Source organism: Phaethon lepturus, unplaced genomic scaffold, assembly GCF_000687285.1.
Source record: "Phaethon lepturus isolate BGI_N335 unplaced genomic scaffold, ASM68728v1 scaffold8790, whole genome shotgun sequence".
Lineage (NCBI taxonomy): Eukaryota > Metazoa > Chordata > Aves > Phaethontiformes > Phaethontidae > Phaethon > Phaethon lepturus.
In genome coordinates, this window is record NW_010509846.1 from 97,543 (window position 1) to 124,937 (window position 27,395).

Genomic DNA, 27,395 nt, shown 5'->3' on the forward strand with positions numbered 1-27,395 from the left:
GTTGTGGTGTTTTGAGGGTTAGGGTGAAGGAAGTGAGGGACTTCAGGGTGGGAATTCAACTGCAATCTTTCTCAGCCAAAGCATATGGAATAACAGTTGTCATTAGGAAGGAGAGGTGGTTCAGCACTGCTATGGAAGTGGGAAGAGTTGGTGTGCTTTGTTTGTATTAGGATTAGGATATCCTGTTTAGCCCAGAGAGACTATAGGTAGATCTCAGAGGCCAGCATGTCTTTCTTCCTATTAGGTTTCTTGTTAAGGCTGATGTTAAAGTAATGAAGGTCTTCACAGTGGAAATGCCAACCTGCTTATAGTCCTGCTTACCAACACAACTGGCATCGTGATGCAGATCTAGACAGTTCTGTGGGTTCTGTTCTCATTTGAAACTGTATTTTCTGCTAAAATGTTTTTAGTGAACTCCAGATCCATTGTTCCAATTTCCATCAAAATGCTGAAGTGTGGGTTTGTTATTGTCCGTAGAGATCATTACATCACATAGAAAAGTCGGCTATTGCTAGGGTGCATATTTTGTTCTTTAATAATCTTAGTGTACGTTTGTATTATATATGCTTATTTCCAAGAAGAAAGTCTCTTGTCATCAGCTTATGAATTTCCATGGATCTTACTTCTTTTGGTACTTTTTTTTCTTTATTCTAATTTCTATTTTTGTTTGAACATAACTTGTCTTAATTCAACGCATATTAACTAACATTTCTACATGTCTAAACATGGGCAGAACGTCAGGTTTCATGTCTAGTAGCTTTTTAACTTCTGAAAAGTGTTTCCAGGCACTTTTCAAAATAAAGACTTTGAGATGGCCTGATACCCAGGTCCATGCAGAACTTAGCCCTCTATACAAGCGTTTTCCAACCTGCCCCCAGGAATGTTAATATATTGAGGGTTTTGTGAGCTTTGCATTACCTACGTCATCTTTATTCCTGTCCTTCAGAAAAAATTCTTGCCTACCTCCTTGCTGTAGAAAAAATCTGGATGAGAAAAAACCCAGTCACACCCTTCTCATGGTCACTCTGTAGCTTATTCCTGTATCTATTTTGCAGGCTGACCTTAGAAAGCCAAGGAAATTGAAAGTTCTGGTTATTAGCATAATTTCCAGCAGCTCGCAAATCCTTCACAATTTGTAGCTCCTTTTTCTCCATAATTACTTCCAAAAACATTTTACAGTTTTTAAAAAGTTCTTTTCGAGATGAGGAGTGCGGTCATTGGAATGCTAAAATCTGCCAACAGAAAGTTATTTCTTGTTCTAAGTACAAGGTAGTTGTTATAATCTTTCAGATTCGATCATATAATGTGTATCTGCTGAAAACCCCAACCTTCTGCTAGTGGAAATAGGAGAACAGTGTTTCTTTGTATTTCTGTAGCTACAGGTTGCTTTTAGCAATTGTCTGAGTTCGGTTTGAGCAATAATACTGGCACTGCCTCTCCTGTTGTTTAAAAACAACATGAAGTTATGAACGATGTCACAAATGCTCCTGGCGAAACGTTGTTAATTCATTCTTGGCCATCACCTTTTGAGCCAACAGAGCAATGCTGCCGGAGTTTGGACTGTAACGTACTGACCGCTTTCAGGATCGTAAAGCCTTCTGTGTTTTACCAAATTCTTTTCCTCTCATTCTTGATTTAAGACGTGTCCAACAGCCTGCGGCCTCCTTTGTGCTCTGTGTTCTCCTCACATTGGGGCGGGTCACTGCTATGAGCTGATGAGCGGCTGCGTTAAGCCTCGCGGCTTTCAGCCTTCTGGAAGGTCGCACCCCCGGATCGTGGGTAGACAATGCGCCAGTTGAGAGTCAAACAGGAGTTTCTGTGTTTGCTTGTCAGTCCTGTGCACCTAGTGCCAAATGAAACGTTCTTGTCTCTCCAGCATCTGCCCTGAACTCAGTTTGATCCTTGAAACTCAGTTTGATCCTTTCCCCTCCCTCCTTTCCTTTTTCCCAGACAACACATTTTTACCAGAAACTGGAAACCCATCTTACCTCTGGATATAAATTTTCTCTTTGGGCTTTTGCAGATGTCTTCAAATGTCAGCATGGTGTCGCATGCTGCCTGGCATTTTTAATGTGCCTGTAAAGGGATGTATATTTAAAATTATTTTTAAGGGATTGAAGTTAGCCTAATGCAATGAATGGAGCTGATTTCAATTGATTGCACTATGCAATCTAACTCACTCACAGAAGCCTATGAATAAGAGATGCGTGGTGGATCTGACAATTACCAGCAAAGTGCTACTGCAGATCTTCAGCAGCCTGATTGAGGGGGTTGCTGCTTGGGTCAGCTGCCATCTTTACTTATTTATTAACAGAATTATTTGTTAGGTACCTGTCATTGCCCAGGTCAAGCATGTCCACTCCAAACCACAAAAGCCAGCAGTTGCAAAACTGGACAATTCACAGTAACTCCTTTCAAAACATGACACTAATCTCAAACTGATCGACCAGTCCCTGTTTCTCAAGTGGCTGCAGATATTCCAGGAAGAAATCTCCCAAACAACTGAAACGCCAGTGAAAGCTGGTGACTTCTGAAAGTGCACAGACAAACAGGATGGTACTAAACTTCTCTCAGCGGCTTCCAAGCTGTTTGTAAAGATCATGGTATATGTTCCTCAGAGGAATAGAGGCAGATTTCCTCCTTGAATTTATGTTGTGTGAGGCATTCATACTGTTGTGCAAACCCCAGATGCCACCAGCTCAGGGGAGAGGAATGTCCTCTGTTCTGGGAGAGGTGCATGGGAGGACTAAAGGGGACCTAGACTGGAAGATGCACTTCAGGAGAGTACATGATGTGCTCAGTCCATGGGATCAGAGTTAGCCTGAAGTAAACCTGGATTTTCAAGCCCAGAGGAGTTCAAGGAGAAAGTTCTACCACTGATCTTTAAAAATGCTAGTAGAAAGGGGAATCAGATTACCTGATTCACCATTCAATGTGGTGAACTGGGTCAGTGAACTAATCCACACCAAAAACAAACTGCAAAATTAAAAAGGATAACACACATGGGTTTGATGTACCCCTCTGCTGCATACACAGTTAGGAACCAGCTTTCGGGAGGCTGTGGGAAAAAGGGTTTCCTTAAGCCAGTTTGCCCGTGAAAGAAAGTGCAGAGAACCAGAACCAGAGTTGTTCTACCTTGTTGTGAAGACACACTCTGAGATGTCATCAGAAGAGCAGGGACCTTTTCAGTTCTTGACAACATGACATCAGGATTGCCTAATGTTTTCTATTCTAACAGGGAAGACTACATACAGAGAAAACAGAATATCGAGAGATGGAGAAAACAACATATACTTCTGGTTTTATTTTATTTTAAATGTAACCATTTAAAATAACTCACAGAGAGAATCTGCAACAATTACAACAAAAGCCTCTGTTTAGGTTTAATGTATGTGACTAGCAATCTGGGTATTAAAAGTATTTTAGAAGCTTAATGGACCCATGGAAAGAATAGTGGTATTCTGATATCAGCTGTTCTGTGTAGTGATGATGTCTGAATTAATACTAGTTTATAAAACAAGGCCTGCTTTATGTGAATTAAAATGCACTGTATTTAGCTGCAAAGATAACATGTCCCTTACAGTAATATTGCAAATTGCCTAACTGCTTTGCTATAATACGGCCCAGTTACAAACCCTGTAACCAAAATCATGTCTCAGTGATTTAGGAAGTGTTTAACCTACACATTAAATTAAATACATGTGAGTTAAAAAGGAAAAGTTCACCACAGATGCAACCTAATTAATCAGCACTGAATTGATTTTGTACTAATATTTTGGAATGAGATTTGCGTTCTTGTTTTCCATTTGAGTGTTAATTTGTGTCATTTATTAAATAGTCTGTATGTATCTGTTTCTGGAGAATGTAATTAATAATTAAGATAATTAGGTGAATCAATTCAGAGATACCTTTCCTTGTATTACATTAAGAAAATCATATACATCTCCTTTCCTCAGTTTAGTATGCCTAATTGGCGTATGATAAATTCACATGGTATTTTCAATGAAATCTCAATTTTGAAGGGTGAGCTGGGGAGCTATCTGCAGGTAGAATGTTCTTTTTGTATGGTTGCACGTGTGAAGCTACAGACTTTAGACAGAACATACGAGATCATGAAAATTAGGCTAATGCAATGAATGCAGTTAATTTCAATTGATTGCAATATGCAATCCAACCCACTCACAGAAACCCATGAATAAGAATTTAGTTTAAAATGGCAGGTGAAGCATTTGCTCAGCTTTGAACAAGGGATGATGAAGGTGGTTATAGGGTACTGTCAGCCCTTGTAAGCTAGTTAGATATAGTCCCAAACTGTGGGGAGGGGGAAGGGGGTCAGGGACAGGGGAAGACAATTTGTTAGAGGTTTACTGCCATATGGCCTGAAACTAATGGACTGTTTTTCCATAACATTAGAACCTATCCAGAATATCTTCAGAGTGCTGTAGAAAGAATCAGGGAAATAATAAAAAAAAAAACAGTACCACAAGTTAAATAGATCTTAACCAGCAATTGAATTCAAGAGGGCAAGTGTTTTCTAATGAGTACTGCATCTTACTCTTCAAAGACCTTTGATTATTTTACAGTGTTATTTCTCGAGTTCACTTTGATGGTAAAACACATTTGCAGTACATATCTACATGCATATCTAGGGGTTTTTTTATCTATTGTGTCGTTTCTGATGAAGAAACTTAAAACTCAAGGAAATTAGAAGTGTGTGCTGGCTCCCCTTGCACAGGGATGAGATGGGAGAGATAGAGGAAGATAATTTTTCTTTCTTTTTTTTTCATCTTAAGCAGCACCACAGGGATAGAGCTTTTAAGAACTGGGTAGAGAGTTTAGCAACACATGATGCACAGCTAAACCACAAATTGGATGCAAGAGCCTACCGTGAACACGTGTAAGTCCAAGTGAGGTTAGTGTAACCAAAAAGAAAGTGCTAGGGCACTCTCTCCTACCTGTTAAAGTGAACACATGTTGTTCTACCCTGGAACTCCTCAAAACACACATGGAAATGTCTGTCCATCTCTATTGTCTGAAAGAAGGCTGGTGGTATCCAGCTCGTGAAGAATAATTACCCCAAGGTAAGCTATGAGACAGGCTATGGCAAGAGCACTCCTTTAAACACTATTACTCAGGGGCTGGATATGCTGAATTGCCGCAAATAGCGGTGACTGGTGTGTATGTGGGTACGTGTTTGTGTGAGGTAGGTTTTAGAATTTGGGGCTTTTTGGTTCTTGCATCCATGAAACCAAGGATCAAGAAATGGAAACAAAGCAGATGTATAAATAGCACCTCTTCTGTTTGCTTGTTCTTCAGGAAAATAAAGGAAAGTTTGGAGTGCTTTCCTGTTAAACTCAATAACTTGATCCACACGCTTGTACAGATGTCAGCGACAGGCTCTGCAAAGCCTCCAGCTCCAGAGACTGTCCCCCAGGAATGGATGATGCTAGATGCAGAGAAGTCAATCGCAAGAGCCACCATTTTGGGCTTCAACAAAAAGTCTGACCCCGTATGTATTATGTTCTTTGTTTGCCCTCATTTGCCTTGGTCTTTAATGACTCTTCTGTGACCTTTGTGAGCTTATACACTCTTCCTCCTCCTTTATAGAAGATGTGTTTGTGCCACCTTAAAAGGATCACAGGACGAAGAGCGGTGCCATGAGCAATGAGCTACTGGAGAGAAAGAACACCAGGCAGGCAGCTATTAGCGGGGAGCCATTAAGGAGAACAGTTCATGCCCTATAGTGAAAAATAAATCAAGAGCTAATTAAAGCATCCAGAAGGAAAGCATGGCACAAAATTAGGAAGCCTAATAGAAATCGGAGGTTGTTATATGATGCTTTAATGGTGCATTATTAGTTTTCACACACTGCAGTGATCTTTCAGTGTTTGAGTTGTATGCTATCCAGAAAAGTTTCTCTTTCAGTGCAGCAAAGACTATAAATTACAAACTGAATTCTCTGGTGCTTGGCACTACATTAAAGAAAGGTTTTTCTTCGTTAAAATCAGCCTATATTTTCTCTTGTACTTTTTTTTTTATTGTGCCTCTCTGATCGTTTCTCTTTTCTGCCTCTCCCGTTTCCCCAATACAGCTATATCTAGTCCAGGTGGTGCAGACCTGCAATGTGGTCACTTTTGTGGAAAAATCGTTCGACCAGTTCTCAAAACTTCACAGCCATCTCCAGAAGCAATTTCCATCACATGCCCTCCCAGAGTAAGGCAGCATATTAGTGAATGTTATTCTGCTGTTAAATGGTTCTCTCTGTGCACAGATAAAAATGTGAGAAAATGTAGAGCAGACATATTTTTAGAAACACAAAGGCAATGCAACTTATTCTACCAAGCTTTCTATTCAGCCCCAGAAGAAACTGAATCACAGACCATTGTGACAGTCTAACTTTTATATATTTTATCATTCCTTTCTTAATGGGAGGAGAAGGGGGGAACAGCTTGGGCCTGACACAGCTATTCCTGAAATCAAAGGGTAAGTGGTATTAAAGTTGTTAAAGGCATGATAGGGCCTTTAATAGTTTTTATTTTCTGCATGATGCTGATCAAAACTTGTCGCAAAATCCATATGTGAAAGCAATGTAGGAATGCTCACAGTGGATCAGAACAGAAACAAGCCAGGCTGACACTGGCAGGAATGATCAGCCTTTTTACAAAAAGATGCACATATTCCCCAGCTGAGAAATATGCAGTAATCTTATGTACTGTCCTGGCCCCCAAAACTGGAACTTTGTGCCTTGCCATCATTCAGTTTAGTATCTCTTGAAAAATATGCTGTCATTAGTTGCAATAATTCTGAATATTACTTTTTATCCATGTGCATGTCTATTCCTTCTTTTCATATTCTGGATCTGATTTCTTCACAGTTTTCTGGGACAGTGAGTCCCACAGTTTATTTCTGTCCTATGTAAAACAGCTTTGCCTTGTGTAATGGTTGTCCATGGCTTTGGTAATACAAGTAGAGCTATGTAGTCTACAAATATCATATACATTATACTGCATATACCATTAAGAACAAACTAGTCCTCTCTTAAACAGTCATGCTGATTCACCTGGTACAAGCCCCTTTTCAAACTCAATTCAATGAAACATAAAGCTGGCCAAAAAGACAAGGAGTTTGCTTGAACCAAGCTGAAATTCAAGTGATATGTTTGAAAAACAGAAAGGTCTTTGAGGTATGACCTGAAGTAAATAGCCATAAACATCATGGTTTTGACTTAAAAAGTCAAGTCCACGAATTTCAGATCCAAATTTGATATTCCCCCAAGCTTGTGAGAGGCATTCAGTTAAATGTCCTTAGGTTAGTTAATTCTAGAGAATCTTTCTCCTACCTGAGGGGATTTTAATTGACTCCAATGTGACTCATTATGACTGGCTCACATGAACTGTTTTGCAGTAGTTGGTGAGAATCAGAATTTCACTAAACACTGAAACTGCTTGAATCATGGTTTTGGTTTGGAGATATTTACATGCTAACTATTAGGTTGTAAAATAAAATATTTAACAAGTACCTATTTATGATTTTTTCTTGTGGTGAGCAGAGAACTTTGAAGGAAAATATATTTCTCCTTAGAAATGCATAGACCTCAGAAAACCTGTAGTGAATTTCAAAAATAGTAGTAGCCATTTTTCAGATAAATCTACCTTTAATAAAATCCCTCACAACATTTTCACTGCAAAAGAGAGTTACAGGACTCACAGAGGGTTAATCTGTGTATAGTGAGGCTGTGTCTAAGAGCTCCATACCTTTATTGTCGTGATTCAGTCCCAGCAGTAGCCTGTCACTGTATGATCTTTCCCCAAGACTGTGTTAAAGTAATTCATTTTATGTTATTTCTTTATATGTATGTTCTTTAATGTTAAAGTTTTGGCTTGTTTTCTAACAGAACAGAGGCTTTTAATGTATTCCAGATTTTTTTCTAATAATAAAATCCTTATTATTTCTTTATAGGAAATTATCACTGAAACGACCATACTATATCCGATCATTAGACTGTGTGTTACAAAGCTCTAGCTCTGGCTGATGCCAGATGCTTCAAAGGAAGGAAAAAGCCTTGTTCCATAATGTAGCCACAAAATCAGTTTTAAAATGTATGATTTGAAAGTAAAATATCTAATATTACTAGAATAATTGGAACTGCTAACAGAAAGGACTTGGTTACTGCTTTGTATTGATTCATGAAATTGTATATATTCACATCTCATTAGAAGGAAATAATGCAATATGAGTCTGCTTCATACAAGTGCTAAATACTGGCTTTATGGCAAGAAACTAATGGCAAAAGCTCAGAGTTCTCAGCGTCTGAAATTTTGCTATTGACATGTAAACATTCAGCCCGTACTTGTAAGTCAAAGCACAGCTGTCCCTCGCACTCTAGCACCTTCCCTCTTATTTGGTTTCAGAGTATTAATTGTGTTTAATTATTGTTTTTTAAAAGGCCAAAGATCTTTTCACCCAACAAAGCATTTAAGTGACATAATTTATACACAGAATGTTCTTCAAACTACTAAATAGGAAATAGAATTTGCTATGGAGGATGTCTGCACGTGGCACAAGCTTATATTTTTCTGATCTACTTAAGGTAGATGCAAAGCTCAAAATCAGCTTGGGAAGTTAACCTTTTCTAACACAAGTGTGTTCACAAGTGCAAAGTCACTTTCAGCCACACGGACAATTTGGCAAAAACACAAAGGCCTTTTAAAGGAGTGTTTGGTACTACCAGAAGGTTCATACTGTCCTTCACCGCAGCAGAGTTATTGGTGCTATCAATCAGCAGTTTCTCTGTCCTCTGTTTGGCCACTGTGCTTAGGTTGCATCTTCCGAGGGCCCCCGTTTTACAGCCAGAGTCCTCTCTTTGTGTTATACGGTCTAATTAATTTTAAGCAGCTTCCAGACAGATCCTCCCTACCATCTCTTGAAAGAAGTCCTTTTTGTGCCCCGGAGGAACCCAGAACATTCACAGGCTATCTATGTGTGCCAGGTGACCTGGGCTCTATTTTTGTCTGTGCAGCTCATATATGTCATGATCCTGGGTCATATCACTTCCCCCGCCTCATTATGTGTCCTGCCACTGTAATTTCGTGCGGCAAGGATCGCCTCTTACTATTCATTTCTGCGGCGCCTAACTGAGCCCTGGTCTTTCAGTGCTATAGGCAAAAATAATCAAAAGGTCATACATACATACATACAATATGCATACATACAATATGCTGCTATCATCCTGGTCCCTTGCTGTTTAAATTGCAGACTAAGTTATACCAGTGCCAAGTTCTTCCTCAGAAGTATTACTCGAGATGGGTAAAGATCTGTCCTCTCCTAAAAAGAATTACAATATCTTGTTAATCAGTATTCTCTTCATAAAAGGCCTTCTGTTACAAAACAAGCTTTAAAAAGCCCAACCCAACAGGTCTAATTACAGTTCATAAAATCTAATTACACTGAATCTCTTGGTAACAAAAACTGTGGGTTAATCATCTTCAGTCATTTTATTTTCACTAGGTGAGGCTGCTATTTGCCGTTTTTACAGCTGGGTGGTTTGCAAAGCTGGCCAGTGTTCCTCTCTAGGGATGGGAATCCAGCAGTGCTCCATGTGTTGCTATGTGGCTGGCCTTTGAAAAGCTGATGACATCTTGTCACTGAGCTGTGGAATTGGGTAAAACCTGTTCAAAGTAGGATCTGACCAGCTGCCTTTCAAAAGGCCGGCCAAGTGTCTCTTTTCAGCGTATCGCACTGCTAGATGGCTCTTTAGTCATGTGTCTGAAGCCTTCAGATATCTCTTGAGAGCTAGTGGATAAACAAGGCTGTACCAGAAAAAAGGAGGTTTGTGAACAAGACACGGTTAACTGTTTACAGTGGTGGTGTAACTTGAAATAGAACCAGAGCAAATCTTCTACCTTTCTATATCACATAGATTAAGAGGACATAAAGCATAATATTAGTTATGAATCCAAATATTAGCAATACGTGTCACAAAACCCATTATATGCACTTTAGCACAGACAGCTTTTCTAATGCACCTGCAATCTGAGAGAGAAATAGTCCTTGTCAGGGCAAAGTTAATATAAATTGATTATTTGTGTTGTTAAAAATCTAGCCTTTTGACTGATCTAATGGCATTGTCTCTAAAATGCAAAGATGTCTCAAGTAAAAAAAATGTAGGGTTTTGACATTGTCAATCACCAAAGCATTTGAAAACTGACATAAGGCCTATGCACATGTGGTTTATTTACTAAACTGAAATGAAATTAATCTTAATAAAAATTCAGCACGAACATTACTATTATTATTGTTATTGCTTTTGTTGGGATTGATTTCGTTATTATGACAATCGTTTGGTTTTATATATTACTTTTATTATACCAGCGCCTGAAATTACATATGGGATCAGGGACCTGCTCTGAAAAACTTATCTACACTCTAAATAGTTGAGGTAAAAAAGCAAGTAATGATATATTCATAAAATGTCACATTATTGCTGAAAGGCTTTGGTATTCAGTATTCTATGGTAAGGGTTTATATAGCATCATCCCTGGGCTGTGCCCAGTGCAAAAAATGGGGAGGGTAGTTTTTTCCTGAGATCACAAAGGGCCAATTTTTTGGAGGTATTTAGATACCATAAAATGTAAATAAGTGATTTTTAGAGGGGTAATAATTTTTTAAAGTAACGATTTAGTCAGAAAAAAGGGTACAATATGAAACAGAATATCAGCGAATCGTTACGAGAACGAGAGTCAGAGGGTAAAGAATCCTCTGGACACTGTACTCATCCCTTCCCCTACCTGCAAAACCTCTTAGAAAGTGTTAACTTTCTTCTGTTAAGCAGAGCTGTAAATATTTTCAGCAAATACAGTACAAGAGTTGCACTTACAAATATTCTTCTTTTGCAGGTTTCCCCACTCATGGCATTTACCTTTTACAGATCTTGAACATAAAAGAGTGAAGGATTTGAACCTCTATCTGAAGCAGCTGCTAAGTGGATCCAGGAAGCTGGCTAATGTGAGCACTTCCAGTATTTATTTTATTTGCATATGGCTTTTAGTAGCATTGTACCAAAAAATTCAGGAAGCTTGCCATGGCCTCATTTGAAAAAAAAAAATTACATAAATGACACGTCTTCTAATGCAGCTGTTTTGAGATGGAGCCATTGTAGCATTCATCAGAGCTTAAGACAAAGACAAGAATGACTGAAAAATAGTTTATTCGACCTGGCAGGGCACTTTTCAAAAAAACTTCTCTTCCTTTGCTGACATCCAAAAGTAGTGATTCACTGAATATTTGACAGTAAGGAGTAGGTTCTGAGGAATGTAGTGTCTAAAAAAGGAGTAAGTTTTGAAATATTGAAAAGTCTGATTTTGACAATTTTTAAATGAAAAGTTCCATTCTTTCAGCCCAGAAATACTCTTCATTTCAAAATTTAGTTAGCATGTATAAGAAATTGTTTTGCAAACATAAGACCAAACCCAGAATGTTTCAGTATTATCAGAATGATACATTCTATCCATTAAAATCGGTGTTTTCTCATTTTCTATTCATTATTGTTTTCTGCGATTTTATGTTCTCCTCCCATTTCAAAATGGAAAATTGAAATGGTAACAAACACTGACTCTTCATTGTCTGGCCCAGGATAAAGCCTTATGCACCTCAGCATCATAAAAGCCAGGGCCAAGAGCAACTAACAGGTCCCACGCACCCCAGGAGGATGTTAAATCAATACGCTGCGTCACTTTGGAAGTTCAATGGTCAATTACTGATAGTGACACCAGGGTTTGAGAGAAAGGAGCATCTTCCAGCAACCAGCTGTTGTCAGGAAAGCTGTCAGACAGGCGGGAAAAAACGATGTTTTACATTAGATGCTAGGCTTACGTAGGGGCTAATAAATTCAAGGGAGCCAGGCACAAGTTCGCGCGCTGACCCCGCTGTTTCACTGTTGGCACCTTCTCAAGTAGAGCTTGGGCTTCTGCCAGGTGAGCCATGCCGTGTCCCGTGGCCTCAGGGCCACAGCACAAACTGGGGCTGGTTTGGTGTAATAACGTAGACAGTCTAGGATGCCAAAAGAGGGTATGACAGGATGTTTTTTTTTCAAAATTTCAAGCATCTTGCAGAAGGAGAAAAATGTTAGCTGCCTAACTGTGTAACTTTCCCAGCTGTGACTGTGTAACGGAGATTAAAGAGGAAATTGTCCATATGTAAAACAAACAGGAGTTTTCTTCTTAATATGAATATAAATTCTGTGCCCTGAGTTGAAATTGAGATTTCCAAAGAGGATAGATAATATCTGTCTCACAGAGTTACACTCAATTTGGTATGGACAGCTGACTTGAGTGCGTGGCTCCCTTGACTGACCTTGCTAAATAAACTGCACAGGGGGTTAATTGTTGTGCAATTTCTGTCACTCACGTTAGGGTCGTGGGTTTATTTTACATTAGTACCTTCTGGTCACAGCTGAGGAAAAACTGATATAAGCCAGTGACCTAGAAATGAAGAGGTCTGTATCTTCTGCTGTGCTCTGGGCTGCTGTAAGGTACATGGATTTTCAATTTGGGCCAAGCACTGCTGTGTAGAAGCCTAATCTACGTTTGAAAAATTAGACTGCTTAAAGCTCTGGGATAATAATAAAAACACTTCAGTCACGTGCAGAAGGACTCTTCTCCCTCCTGCTCCATGGTCTGTGAATGGGCTAGCAATCAGCCAGAGCGTGCTGCCTTGCAATGGGCTTCCTAATGCCTTCCGTCCTCCCTTTTACGTTCCTGCTGCGCGCACCCGTGGAGCTGGGCGAGTTCTCCCAGCACGTTGCTGCTGGGACGCTGGGACGCGACCATGAGTAGGGTATTCAGAGGGAACTGCGGGCAGATCTGCTTGGGGACATACGCTGGTGAGACTCTGAAGCAGCCCAGTGGGGCTATTCAGACACGCTGGACTGTGCAGTTGCTGAAAACTGTTCCGGTCTGGTACAGCCTATAGCGCTGGACCATGAGGAGAAGAAAACAATGTTGTGCCTAAGACGACTGCACAGCTGCGGGTGTGCTGGACATGGAGGGCACAATAATAAACGCAGTAATGAGCAGATTGTTTCCATCTGTAAAGTGATACTGCGTGCGGGAAATTGTCTTGCTTACCACCATGCAGCTAACCTGCAGTTCTAGATGATAACCTTTAAAGTTATTGATACTGTATAAACACTGAATCATTATTTTTACTTCAATATGCTTCTCCTGCTGAGAGATGTGAGAAATTTAGAAAATACTGACGTGTTCTGACCCACTTAGAACAAGGAAACCAGTCAGTGGGTAATTTCCTTTGTATTCCCAGCTGAAGGCTTCTTTTTGACTTTTCCCTTTGGTATGACTCTTTCAAAAGTGTCATGGTGTCTGCTTGGTTTTATTCTGAGCAGAAAGCCAAGCTAGGAGGCTTTCTTGATAAAAATAAATACAATTATTTTGTGTCTCTTCATGCCTTGGACAACTTTGCAGTCAAATTTATCCTTTTTCTCAAATTGCTAGGGAGCCTGACCAAAACCATTTAGTGAGTTGTCTCTTCTCAAGCATTACCAAACTGTCATTCCTATGAAATAGTAAAACTGTGTAGGAATAAATAATTCAGAAATTTGTGAAGAAATCTTCTAAGAGCAGATGCCTGTAGGACAGGGTTCCCTTTACTTTCTTGACACACTGATTTCTTTCTCCTGAGTTGTACCTGTACAGTATTGTAGCTGTATTGTAGCTATACGGTATCCTGGAGTATTGTGTGAGATGGAGAGAAGGCCTTTTATTTCACTGTAAAATACCCTTTCTACCACTGTAAACACATCACCCTGATTGACTAGACACCATTTTCATCTCTGAAAATTTTAATCCAGTCCACACAGGACTGACTACACACTTGGTTCTACCAATTCAGCAATTAAAAATCCTAGAAATAAAGAAAAAATTGGATTGTATCCAAATTCCTCCCTCAGTCATGCCTTAAGTGCATGCTTTTTAGTCCAGACTAAGTTCTGATTATGAAAATTTTGTTATAATTAAGAGTAGGTCAGAATGTCACTGACCTTTTCTGCTAAATGGTTTGAATGAAGGAGAGGTGGAAAATAACTGCCTTCTCATTTGCACTGTAGCTCAAATGGAATTAAATGTTTCTTTAAACCCTTCTGTGAAGAATAGAAACTTCAAGCCACCTTTATCTATCTCTGAATTTTAGTATCAGATCCCATAAATGCAGAAACATCAGCTGATGGAGATATTTGCTGTTGGGCCAGTTTAAATGCTTAAATGTGCTCATGCCCATCCCTCTTCAAAGCAGTTCTTTAAGTCTGTAGTTTACTTTGAGCATAAGCCTCATTCATTGACTTCCTCTTAGACATTTGTTGAAGAGTTGCCTAGAATGTGATAAGAGTGCTTTTCCTAAATTCAGGTTAACACTTGTTTATTTATAACTACACCATCAGACTATATAAGTGAATCTGGGTCTTCTAGATCAACAAGGCAATATACTCAACAATGTTTAGACTCCTGGAGTTTTGCTTCATTACATGTTTAAACAACTAAGTGGTGCTACCAATAAGAGCTGAAGCATCAAGAAACAATAAATTGAAGGTTGGTAGCATGGAGGAGGACAAAAATATACATTATCAAAGCATAAATCAAATTTGTGACAAAAATGCAGCTGCTGCTGACCACTTTTACATTTTTCTGTATTTCACTCTTAACTCTAACTGAGTGATGGGCTGAATGGAGATTGCAGTCCAAATCTCATAACATATCATATAAATTAGGGCTGCCCTAGTGGTTTGTCATTTTACTGCTGTGTTATAGGAGGGTTGTACACACCCTGGGGACACAAAAGCAAGGTAAGACTCCATTAATTTAGTCTGCTCTTGGCCCTGGTGTTAAACAGCAGCATTCACAAAGCTGAATGTCTTCATGCTTATCTTGAAAAGACAACTTGCACCTGGCTTGGGCATTACACGTGAAAAATCTAAAACTGAATCTAAAGCAGTGTTTTATATACCACCTGTGTGCATTTGGTCAGCTGGCTAGTAACATTCTGTGGATAATCTTCCCATCTCTCACCATTTAAAAGAAGTAGCATTTAATTTGTGGATATTGTTATTGATAACACAGCTCAGACACTAGACATATGTACTGATATTGCAAAACTACATAGCCTTAAATAAACACGTTATTTGTCCCACATCTCTCCCATAGATTGGTTTTGTGTGCAATTTCAGTGGCCTTGCATGTTTGAGGGGGTTTGTTTATCATGGTGGGGGGTGGCAAACATCATAGTGTGCACAGTAGGCTAATCAGTAAAAAGAAATGAGGTATATTGGGTTTTGACTATATAAAAATTTTCAAAGTATCCAAATTAACTGAGGACTTTGGGGCCAAAGATAAACCTAGTGCAAGCAGGTAAGCAAACAGTGACTGTGTATCAGCTATGGATAGGTTCTATAAACAGCTTTATGGTGACTTTGTAAAAGGGCTTTAAAGAGGATATAAATGGAAATGATGGTAAATTATGTTCACTCATTTTCAAGCATACAGTGAAAACCAGGACCGCAGCATTGTTCTAGCATGACTAACGTTTTACACTGTAAGAGTAATCAAGTTTGATAAGAGCTTCCCATATTTCATTTGTATTTTATTCACTGGCGCTGCCTGGGATTTGCAGAGATGAGAAAATAGCTCCTGTATGGAGGTACATAACGCAGTGGTACAAAGTGCACCCGAGATACGTGGGTCCCTTAAACTCCCACCACTCCTGTACTCCTGCAGCAAGGTGTCCAGCAGAGCCAAAATGGGGAGGGTTCAAAGTCCTCTCTTTCCTGCTGTCCTTTCCTGAAGTTATAATAGCTGCCGCAAGGTCAGCTTTTTCTGGTTTCTTTCTTTCCTGCGGATTCTCCATCCTGTTAAAGTATAACAGGTACATGGGTGTTCTCTGACCCCGAATCTACTCTAACACAGCTGAAAAGAAAGCTGAAAGCAGAGCAGAGGCTCCTTTTCTTTCTAACAAAATTAAATCTGGCTTGAAATCTGGCTGTGTTTCACTGACAGCAGAGTGCTTTTCTAGTTAGTCTCTGATGGAGAGCAGTAGACAAATTCTACTGTGCTACAGGCGTGCAGGGCTGTGCCAGCTCCCCCAGTGCCACTGAAATTGCTTATTCCAGTTGTGTACTAGTGTAAGGGAAGGTGGAATTTGTCCCTTTCGAGTTTAATGGCTGAAAAAAAGGTCATGCATGAGCTCTAGCCAGACCAACGCTGATGCACCCATACATACCTGGCTGCTCCCCCATAGGCTGATGTTATTGAGTGACCTGGAAAAATATCAACATACCTATTCAAAATTGTTGTCTTATCAGGTCAGAATGGTTAGGCAAATGATAGGAGGATTTCCTAAAAATCTCTAAACAGACAGTATTTTAAGGAATTTTCATTTACCAATTTAAAGGTAAGAATTCCAGGGATACAAGAAGGTAGGTGAGTGCTTGCGGTCATTCTCAGTGCCTGTCTATCTGCCAAGACTGTCACAGAGTCTCTAAGATTCCCACCTATGGTCACATCTTTGTAACAACAATTGCTGGTTTAGAAGTGGACTCTATCCACCTAAATACAGTGCGCTTTTGATCATACGTATGTTGAAAGCTCCGAGGTGCCTGTTTCTATTTAGCAGTGTAATTAGATGCATGCTTAACTCTAAGCATACACATCAGTCCCATTGACTGGTGTCCAACTGATGGAAGTCCCATTGATTTAGGAATGACCAAGAAGTTCAGCCTGTGATGAACTTGGTGGTCTGCTGACAAAGGGTGAACTTAAGAAGGTACTTTCTTACACACTTTGCTGGTGGAATTCTAAACGGTGGACTCCTGCAGCAGGCAGATTAACACAGTTCAGGGAGAAATCGCTGTCGTATGGCTAAGAGTGTGCAAAATGCTTATTGCCATAAACATGTAGGAGATCTCCCCCGCTGCTTTTGAAGCACTTTGCCGTGGATAGACTGCTACATCTGACCCTACAGCATGACCTGTTCAATTATGTTTTTGCGTTCCATTTGCCAGCATTAGCCTTGCAGCTTCCCCACATGCTTCAGTACCTGGTGAGTGCAATGGACACACAGACAGGGAAGGTTTTGAAATCAGCGCTGTGGCATCAGCAGTGTGCGTGCCTGTCGTGTTCGTGCCTGATGTAAGATCTATACAAGTTCCACTTTTGTGCTTAAACCAAATGTCATTTTTTCCTGAGTGTTTTCTCCTTTGGAAATGAGAATTTGGAACTGTTACCTGAAATAATCTTTGCGCCTCCTGTTTACAAAGCTCTCTGTTCATATATTTCCATTTATTGCTGAAAGAGTAATCGGAGAAGATACAGAGCACCAGGCTGCTCAGTGTGGAATTTTGCATGTCTCTCTCAAGCCAGTTAGTGTATCCTTCCTTCCACCTCCTGCCTACTTCTCTCAAGATCTTTGAACTCAAAGGGCTGCTTAAGTTTCTCTGCTTATTTTCATGCTGTCAAATAAACACTGAGCTGCCAAAAATACACGCTTTCAACCCTTGAGATTTCCTACACTTGGGGCTTGTGCTGAAAGAGCAAATGGAGGTCCCACAGGGAATAACTCAGCTGTTTAAAGCTACTGGAAGCTGAAGCAGGTGTATGGGCTTTCCCCTGTAAGCTATCTTCACGAGATGAGAGAATAATTAGTCATGCTCAGAACAGACAGGTATATTGGCAGTCCACGGCTAATCACTTAAGGATTTGTCATTCAATTTAAGGAAAACAATTCTGTTGGTTTATCCTTTTTTTTCCCCCTGATTTTTCTTTTAAAGAAAACATCAGTGTGGGAGGAAAAACTCCAAGCAGTAGAATAAAAAATAAAAGGCAACTGCTAAAATAAATCCAGATTGCTAAGTCTTATCTCTATGCTGAACATACACATCTTGTTCCTCTATCTGCTGTAGCCACATGTTAACTCCTCACTAGCTGCATTTGTCACTAAACTCTTCCTTTTCTTTTTTTCCTTGCACAAATCATGCCACATCTTGTCAAATTGAAACAAGACAAATGCTACATGAAGTACATCTTGCCGATAAGAGACACATTATTTTCCACGGCCTGGAAAAAAACAATGGTGACATTTTAATGCTGGAATCTGAAAAGTCTCTTGTTCTACCCATTCATTACAGTGTCGATCCAAGTAACATCAGTATGAATGTAGCAATTCTAACCATCTTGAAGTATGGCCCTTCTGAAATACAGCTCTATGAAAAAGCTAATGAGATGCAATTACTGTTCACCTTTGATTCAGAATCGTAAGAGTCTATTTCAGAATTCACATTTTTATTGCCTTGCACAATACTCAAATCTGAGGATTTGGTTTATTGTTTTAATTCACTACAGCTGAGTGTAACTACCTGTTTTATATGTTCCCTAGAGCAGTACAGGTCAGTACATAAAAATGAAAGTTATAGTGCAGTACATAAGGCGGATTACTCTTTTAAAGAGGATGGCAAAATATGATCATCCCTTGCTCACCCCATCGGTTTCTGGTAGGAGTTAACTCTGTATGGAGCTTTTCAGTCTGAGTGCTCATTAAGCCACCCCGAGAGGGAGGTATGCACAATATCTAAGCCTCAGGGAGGCACCCGTTAGGTCAGATGCTTGGGGTCAGTCCTGTGCCAAGGGCGAATTTCATGCCGACTACGCAGTACACAATACACAGGAAAGATGTTCTCCTGCATTTGTTTCGCAGAGGGGCTGCTCTGTAAAAGTAGTTGCAGCTGCTAATACACATCTCCAGACTCTGGAGATGAAGCAAGAATGCAAACCCATGGCCCACGTGGCACATCGCTCTTTGGAAGTGTGTTGACAGAAAGGGGCCAGGTAGGCACCAATGCAGCATCCCCGAGCCAGTGGTGAGGGGCATCGTTGTCTTCCCAGTGCCTGTGCAGAAATCATTCCCTGGGATCCTTGCCCACGATCAGAAAGGATAGGCTCCCCTTTATCGCTAACTCCAATATACACATTAGAAGCCTACCAGCAATCTGCTCAGAGGGGAATAATTTAATGAGCAGAACACAACAGGTGATATTCCCTAAAATATTTTTATTTTCTTTCAGAATGAGCTTGTACTCAGCTTCTTCCTGAATCGGTGCACAAATACACTGGCAGAAGATTCATCATCTGTGACTTTAGGTATGTGCATTACCAAACTAATTTGTTTTCTAAGAAGGACTTCTTTAATAATATTAAATACAATAATGCAAAGGTGAGTCTAAAGTGTTTAGGTGGCTTTTTTTTTGAAGATATAAAGATACCAACAAGTAATCCGTGATTTCTCAAGGTCTCTGAAAATGTGTTAGCCATGTGACCTGTAGTTTTCTTTACACTGTGACAAATTCTTATCAGGTTTGCTTCATTTATTTTTAAATAAACATACCTATATGCAAAGTAAATGTTTATTTACACAAACTGTGGCAGGTTTCTTGTTTTACAAAAAAAAAAAATCTTTTGAGAAGAATCTGGAGGAAAGGATCTGAGTCATGACAAAGCACAATGTGTGCTTGGACAAGCGAGGAAAATTAGGGATGACTTCTAAAGTAATTTTCACAATGAGTGGACCAGGTAAATAACAGAACATTATGTTAATGCCTAGGCATACATTATTAATGATAGTGGAAATTCACTTCTTACTAAACAAGATTCTGTATTGTTCCTTCAGCCTGTCTAAATACTTAACCCATTTCCCTCCTCTGTCTAACACCAAATTTAATCTAGTCTGTCATTACAAGCATTAAAAGCTAAAGCATAAACCATAAAATGTAAACTGTGATTGTTTGTTGTCTTCTGCTGCACTAGTTCTGCACTGAAAATTACCTTCCATAGTCAGTTTTTAGGCAAAATAAAATCTCATAAAGAAGCCTGCAGCTGCACTTGGCACCACAACAGTTCAGCTGGTTGTCATGTGCTCCAAGTGATAGGATAGTTTCCAAGACCACCAGTTATCCACATTTCAGAAAGGAGTACAAGTATCTCTGCATATTTAGTTTGTGTGTCCATTAAGTTAATTTAATCTCTCTGCAGACAGCGGCTTCATTATCTCTTTTGCTGGGACCATTTTTTTTAATTCATCAGAAAAAGTTAAATCCCATTCTGGCTTCTCAGCCTTTGGAAGATTCCCCCTGTGTTGAGTTTATTTGATTAAGGTGTGCTATAATCATATTAAATCGATTATGACTATTGGAAATTACTAACAGTTGCTCTAACTTTCACAAAGGAACAAGGAGATAATGCAAAGATGTCTTGGGTCTTAGGAATATACAAGGCTAAGTCACGTCACAGAAAATCTAAACCAGAGTTCAAGTGTAACATGTAGTCTGGGTCTGTGGGCTGCCTCTCTCTGTAGACTCTAACCAAAGATGCAGACGTGTGAGAGTGAGCTGAGACATAAAGGAGTTAAAGTCCCAGGTCTTTAGAAGGATTTTGACATTTCGTACTTAGGTGCCGAATTATTACAGAGAGTCTGGGTGTAAAAGTCTTATGCAAAAGCATGAACTGAGTCTGGAATAAAGTTGAGAAATAAATTACAGTCTCATAATTCCTACAGTGGTGTCTTGAGTCAATATAGTCTGAAGGGTAAGCCCTTTATTTTTGTTGTCAGTGAGATCAAAATCAAAGAAAAGAATAAAGAAATAGAGGTAAGAATGTGTTTAGTGAGTGTTCGATGAAAGCTATGTGACAGGTAACCTAATCTGCTGGTTTACTATACCAGTTAGTGGAGGTGAAGGTCACAACCTGGTCAGGGGAGATTAATGTGTCTCTGGCCTCAAGCAGTATGGTTACAGAGGGACTATTTTTTTCCTGCTCAGGAAGTCTGCCTTTTAGAGTTTGGACACTTCAATTCTAGACTCAGGGCAAAACTTTTGTCTAACACAGGAGGAAAACAAAAAACAAAACCAAAAATCCCACCTTTCTTTGCCCTAGAAAATTCATCGCTATCATTTATTGATAGAACACCTGTAGCACACAAGGTCCAAGAGTTTAGACTCTGTAAAAACAGAGAACAAGAATAATGGACTGAATTGCTCTGGGTATGGCACTCTTCTGGTCAGCGAGGAAGGGGATGCACCTGGGCGAGAGTCGGTGGCAGTGAACTGTGGAAGTGGGTGAGCTTAGCTGTAAATGAGCTTGCTCAGCTATCAGGGGAAGACCAGCCATGCACGTGCTAATTACCCACCTGAGAAATAATTTTCATATGTGTTAGTCTATGCTTCGCCCCTTGCTGTTGGAGTTAGACTGCTGCCGTTACGCCAGCTAGCTCACCTCGATCTATGCTGCATGGCATTCTGTACCCTATTACCATCCGCCCCGTGAGAAGGAGAAGACACAAGTCCAGCGAAGGCAGGAGGTGGCTGATCATGCCACACTGCCCTGAAACACTCCTGATTTGAAAGTAAGCCCTGTAGCAACGCCATAGGCAGTCTGGGGCAGGAATTAAGTTCACTGAGCCTACAGGAAAGAGGCAATTTCCATGGAAAGAATACATCCTTCCCCCACAGATTTCATTGCTTCATGAGCTTATAAGGGCCTTAATTTTTTGCCTGTTTTGAAAAATAAGTCAGGTTTAATGTAGGCTGTAGCTTTGCATGAATCTGATGATTCCTCTCTCAGCCTTTACGCGAGCAAATCATCTGTCTCTTAGCTAGGATCAATATAAAATAAAATGAATGCCCAACAGAAGCAAGTTATGAATTTTGATCAAGACAGCATCTTTCTCTTACACTGCTTTAATTTACAAATGTTGTAGGTAATTACACTTACTAAAGTAAAACAAAAATTAAAATTTATGAATTTGTACTGTGCTCCTAGCAATGAAGAGATTAAAAATCAGTGCTAAATTTACTTTGACATGAATACTGATTCAGTACTCCCAGTGGGGTGAATTCTGAATTATACTGAATATTCTCAGCATTTCATTATACAGAGCTCACTACAAAGGAGTGAGAACAGGTATCAGGAATGATTTCACAGACAACCTTTTATAAAGACTCTTTAAAAAAAGGAAGGTGGCAAATCTATCAAAATCATTTTTGTATCAATCTTGTTTATTTTTCTTCTCTTGAGTTTATATTTCCTGAAAATATTAATAATTTGGACTGTTTTGCCAAAGCTATGAAATCATTAAGTCTTTGCCATTGGTTATAACAGTGCACAACCCAGGTCCAATTCTGGCATCTTTGATTAGTGCTCCACTCATTTCAAGGGCTACTCTCCATTTAGTGCAGTAGGGAAACTGTCTCTATGTCCTTCTAATGGAAGATCCAATTTTTCCAAAAAGAAGAATATCATATGGTACGCCTCTCCATGCAGCATCTCTATCCTCATGAATAGTCCCTCCGGACAGTCAGCTATTTTACTCATGTTACATAATGTTTCCATCTGCTGCTGTTGCTCATTCTCGATGAAAAGATTTTTCCACAAGTTGCATCCCTACTTTAGTTGCATTTAGGCTGTTTTGCTGGCCGTCAGCACCTCTTGTTGGCTAGCGGGGCGAAAACGGTGACATAGTCAGTTAATGTATTTACCACTGAGTATCTGAAGTTGGGTACTTTGGAGGCTCATAAACCCAAGCTGCAGCTAAAGCAGGCAGATGGTTGGCTTGGGGCGTTCAACCCTGGCCCTGGAAAACCAAACAGGTTCCAGTACCCTTTGGTGCCAGATGTTGAAACAGGCTGTCACCAAGAAAGGTCTAAGACAAATCCAAGGGCCCAGAATGCAGAATAATTCTTAAGTCCCTAATGGTATTGCTGTGACACTTAGTTAATTAGTACTTTCATGTTGCTTTGCAGTCCGTGTGTGAAATGCAAAGTATTATTAAGTTATAGTTTCCCTATTGATTTTGTCAGTCTTCTGTGTAGCACCTTCCTCGCTGTTTATATTTCTCAGGCATTGTGCAAAGCGTAATGCAGAGCTTGTTTTATAATGCTGGTAATGAAAACATCGCACAAATTGTAGAATATAGAGCTGGTGGTTCTCCAACATGCTAGAAAAGACCATCTAGATAAAGAAAAGAACCGCATACTTGACTACTCAGAAGATCATTCCACCTTTGGTCGAAATTAGAACACTAATTGCCTTAATTTTGTCATTCAAAAGGAAGAAAGGACCCACGGTATTCTAGTGTTTATGCTCCCTGATAAAAGAGATTATAAACTGGCACAATGTTTGAGTTTTCCTGCAGCAGGGGTTGGTGGTTGACTTCCACTGCAGAGTGCTGGGGCACACAGACGCAAGTCGTACAGAAGGACGCCGTGAGCGCCATTCTGTCTGCGGGCAGCCAAACCCTCGCGTCCTCATTTGATCTGTGAACAGCTTTTGCATTGACACGAGTGAGAGAAGAATCAACCCCTGGGAGGGAAATCTTGCTTCAACCAAAGTCAGTGGAGCTTTGTCCTGCATCTACAACAGACCAGTGTTTGGGTTTTGCCTATAACAGAGTGCAAGTAGAGCATGACAGCTCCTAAAAATGCAGGGCCTGAGCTCAAGTCCATCTGCCCAAGCTGGATAGACTGGAAGTAATTACTCTATGTGTATTTTATTATTACTTGAAGCTAAAATCACCTAGAATTCAAAGAGACTATGATTTAGCACTGAATGTGGGAAAACTTAAAATAGAACAGCTGAGTGTAGCTAATAGTAACTGTCTTTTATTATGAAATATAAATGATAGAAGTTTCTTCCATATTTATCAGGTTCCCTGCACTGTGTTATTTTTTTTCCTTACCTTCCTTTTAATTTTTTTTAATTTTTTCTATTAATGCTCAATTCATGACATAGCAAGAGCAAATATTTTAGTAATAGCTGTGCCCATAGTTTCTGTTTCAGACTTCATTTTACACACTCAGTTAGAAATGTGTTTTCCCCTCCCATGTTTTTCATTATTTTCAGCTTGGTTAGAAACCTATTTGCATTTGTTTTTTTATAAATGAAAATGCCAACTCCCACAGAGAAATTCCTTGACTCAATATAAGTACTCACACTATAAAATTCAAGCGATGAAGAAAAAAGTCCTGGTAGTGCTGGTAGGAGAGAAAAGGCATGGTGTTCAGCTGAATTCTAGTGATGTAATTTAGCCTCTGAAATCTGTTGCTCTTGCTGAGCTGCTCAGGATGACCCACTGCAATTCACAAAACTAAGAGCCCCGCAAGTGAATTGTGCCCTTATGTTAAAACACAACTCCCCTTGCGTTACACTGTCTTTAATGCTCTAGGATTCTACCTCCCCTGTTGCAACCTAAAGGAAAAAGGTCCCACAACTTTAAAAAAACATGGTAAAATGTCTTTGCATGGTGGGGGGAAGAACTGATTTTTGCAGGCTTTTTGTTACCCTGGAAAAAACTCGGCATTGACTGGTTCATGGAGTTTTCATCCCCTATCCCTGTCTGTCCTTATTTGCATACAACAAAAAAATGAAATAAAGTATAGTCTGGCTAAGTGATTTGTCAAAGTTCATAAAGGAGAATAGCAAATGAAGAACTGTGCCTCGATCTTCTAAGTCCCAGCTTAGTGATTTCTTCAGAAGTTTTCAATTCTTCAAGAGTCTGTTTCAGGCCCTTCTCTAATTAGGATATGATTAAAAATGTATTTTTAGTCTCTAAAGGGAAGAAATTGGAGATGGATTCATATTCTAAAATTCCAGTCCAAACATCATAAACTCAGAAGTGTTGAAATCCAGGCTGCCTGGAAAAATTATATTATGGCGGTTGTATGTACATACTGTGTTATTTTTAATTCATTTGAATTCCTTTCCTCAGGATAAATGGCAATTGCGCTAGCTCTCTGGCTGTCAATAGTACATGACACCACTGTAATTCTATCTGCTTAGCAGTTATTTTAGCCTCTGTTCACTCCAGAGGTTGCACATTTGGTTTCTTCAGAAAAATACAGCTAACGTGGCTTGTTCGTTATAATTTCCCCTCTGCTGCCTCCTCTGCTGAACAACAGAGTTTGACTTCTTGCTCTTACAACCCTGGCTGTAAGAGCTCCGGTGCGCATGTAGGAAAGAGAGAGCAAGAGCGCGACAGCAAGCGTGTAGGTATCTGCTGAGGCTGGAAGGAAGTCGTGGGGATCCTGCCAGCGATTGAGGATGAACAGTCCCTGATACTCCCTAAAAAGCCTCTTCTTGCTGGTGCATAACCCTCGCGTGTGGTGCTAATTCTTTCATTCTCATCACCTCTTCTCATTCCTTCCACTTCTTAAAAGATATGCCTCTATTTAAAGAATTAATTACAACTATATTGTTTTGTCTCATGTCTTTATCTCACCCTGCATTGGGTTTAAGGCTGGTGTGTCAGTGGCAGATCCCAAGGCACATGCAAGGGAGCAGGACCTCTCTCTGAGGTCTTGAGGTCAGACAGGTGGGCTGAACAGAGCCCAGCTCAAGAGGGATCACTATTTTGTCCTAAGGTTAGCAGAATTGAGCTCTTATTTTTCCAAGTAAATATGTAACACTGGTTGTAATATAGCTTTGGTCTAATTTCCTCTCACTACAAGAAGGACATCGAGGTGCTCGAGCGTGTCCAAAGAAGGGCAACGAAGCTGGTGAGGGGTCTGGAGCACAAGTCTTATGGGGAGAGGCTGAGGGAACTGGGCTTGTTCAGTCTGGAGAAGAGGAGGCTGAGAGGAGACCTTATCGCTCTCTACAACTACCTGAAAGGGGGTTGTGGTGACGAGGGTGTTGGTCTCTTCTCCCAAGTAGCCGGCAATAGAATGAGAGGAAATGGCCTCAGCTTGCACCAGGGGAGATTTAGATTGGATATTAGGAAAAATTTCTTCACCGAGTCGTCAAACATTGGAACAGGCTGCCCAGAGAGGTGGTGGAGTCACCATCCCTGGAAGTGTTCAAAAAATGTGTGGACGTGGCACTTCGGGACATGGTGTATTGGGCATGGTGGTGCTGGGTTAATGGTTGGACTTGATGATCTTAAAGGTCTTTTCCATCCTTAATGATTCTGTGATTCTGTTATTCTGTAATTAAATGAAGCCCTGTTTGCATAAGTAAAACCAGGCTAGTTCACACAGGCAGCGTCTGGACTGTCTTTGATGATGGCCATGTGGGGAGAACCTTCAGACCCAGGGGTACAAAATGGCTTGTGTCTGTGCTGCTCAGGCTTACCACTGCAAAATAAGAAAGTCAGATAGATATTGAGCAGAAGTTGTTGTGTTCGCTATTACCTGGTACACTGTGGTAAAAGCCATCTGTATTTTCTCTGCTGTCTCTGTGGGGCAGGTAAGCCACCTTACTTACCCAACTTCAAGGACACACCTTTTTGGCAGTGAAGATGGCTGGCTCAATGCCTCTGGCAGAAAGAAGGAACAGGATATGCTTAGTCATTTCTTCCACATTATGAGACTGATACTTCTTGCCTGGAAACTGAAAAATGTTTTTTTTTCAGTGGGAACAGAATCAAAATCTGTAAATGCATCTTAGTAGAAAAATCTATAAAAGCAATGGGTTGCATGAAAACCAGCCTGGAACAGGAAAAATACAGAAAAAGGAATGGAGTATTTATACATAATAGATGTAGATGATGTTTCTGTAACAGTTGTTTTAGAACTGGTCTGGAAACTTGCTGGTTTTTTTCTTCTGTTTTTTCTTTCTGCTGGCAACTTTAAAAAAAAAAAAATCCAATGTTTTTAACTAGACAGAAGAATTGCAACAATACTGACTAGTGTCATCAATGGTTGCCAAAAATACCTCTACAATTATTTATTACTCAAGTGTAAATTTCCCACTGAAATTCAGATTGATGGCAATTAGAAAACAAAAAATCTCACCGTCAGTGTGCAAACAGGCAAGAAAATGAGCACTGCATGTCAGACCACTTTCTTCCACCACACTCCTTATCAGTGTTTTCTAATTTCATCCCCAAATTAATCACCCAGTAAGTTCTTTTCTTTTTATATATTAGTTCATGTGTACTGCAATAGTTTACAGATGTACTTCCACTGAGCTGTTAACTAAAAAATCAAACTATCTGGAGTTTGATTGATCTAAAAAATCAAACTGTCTTTTTTAGGTCCTCAGTCAACTGATCATAAGCCTGGAGTACAATTAGTCATATCCTACGAGAGCACCCGTCTGACAATAATGTTGAAACACATGAGGAACATTGTAAGTATTTTTATTACACTCTATAACTCATAAGCCCTTGCATTTGCAGAGTACTGTGAAAACATTACTCCTCAAACACTCTTACTCAACGTAATGATGATGCTGTTCTGTCACCATTTAACACTTGCTTTCTTGCTTTGAGCTCACTCAATATGGTTATGGGTATGGGACAGATGCAGAAACAGGGTTCCTTAATGGCTGGTAATGGCCTCTTCCAGGCCATAT

General features: G+C 39.9%; 1 protein-coding gene across 1 annotated transcript in view; it reads left to right on the forward strand.

Annotated features, from left to right (window-relative positions):
* Window positions 1-27,170, forward strand: part of PIK3C2G (phosphatidylinositol-4-phosphate 3-kinase, catalytic subunit type 2 gamma) — a gene marked incomplete at both ends in the record, with an annotated part of 124,037 nt that extends 96,867 nt beyond the window's left edge. Inside the window, 5 exons of the mRNA XM_010288538.1 lie at window positions 5,317-5,509; window positions 6,092-6,213; window positions 10,896-11,004; window positions 19,118-19,193; window positions 27,076-27,170. Of these exons, the coding sequence (XP_010286840.1) occupies window positions 5,317-5,509; window positions 6,092-6,213; window positions 10,896-11,004; window positions 19,118-19,193; window positions 27,076-27,170 (595 nt within the window). The remainder of the gene's footprint in view (window positions 1-5,316; window positions 5,510-6,091; window positions 6,214-10,895; window positions 11,005-19,117; window positions 19,194-27,075) is intronic.
* Between the last annotated feature and the right edge of the window lie 225 nt (window positions 27,171-27,395).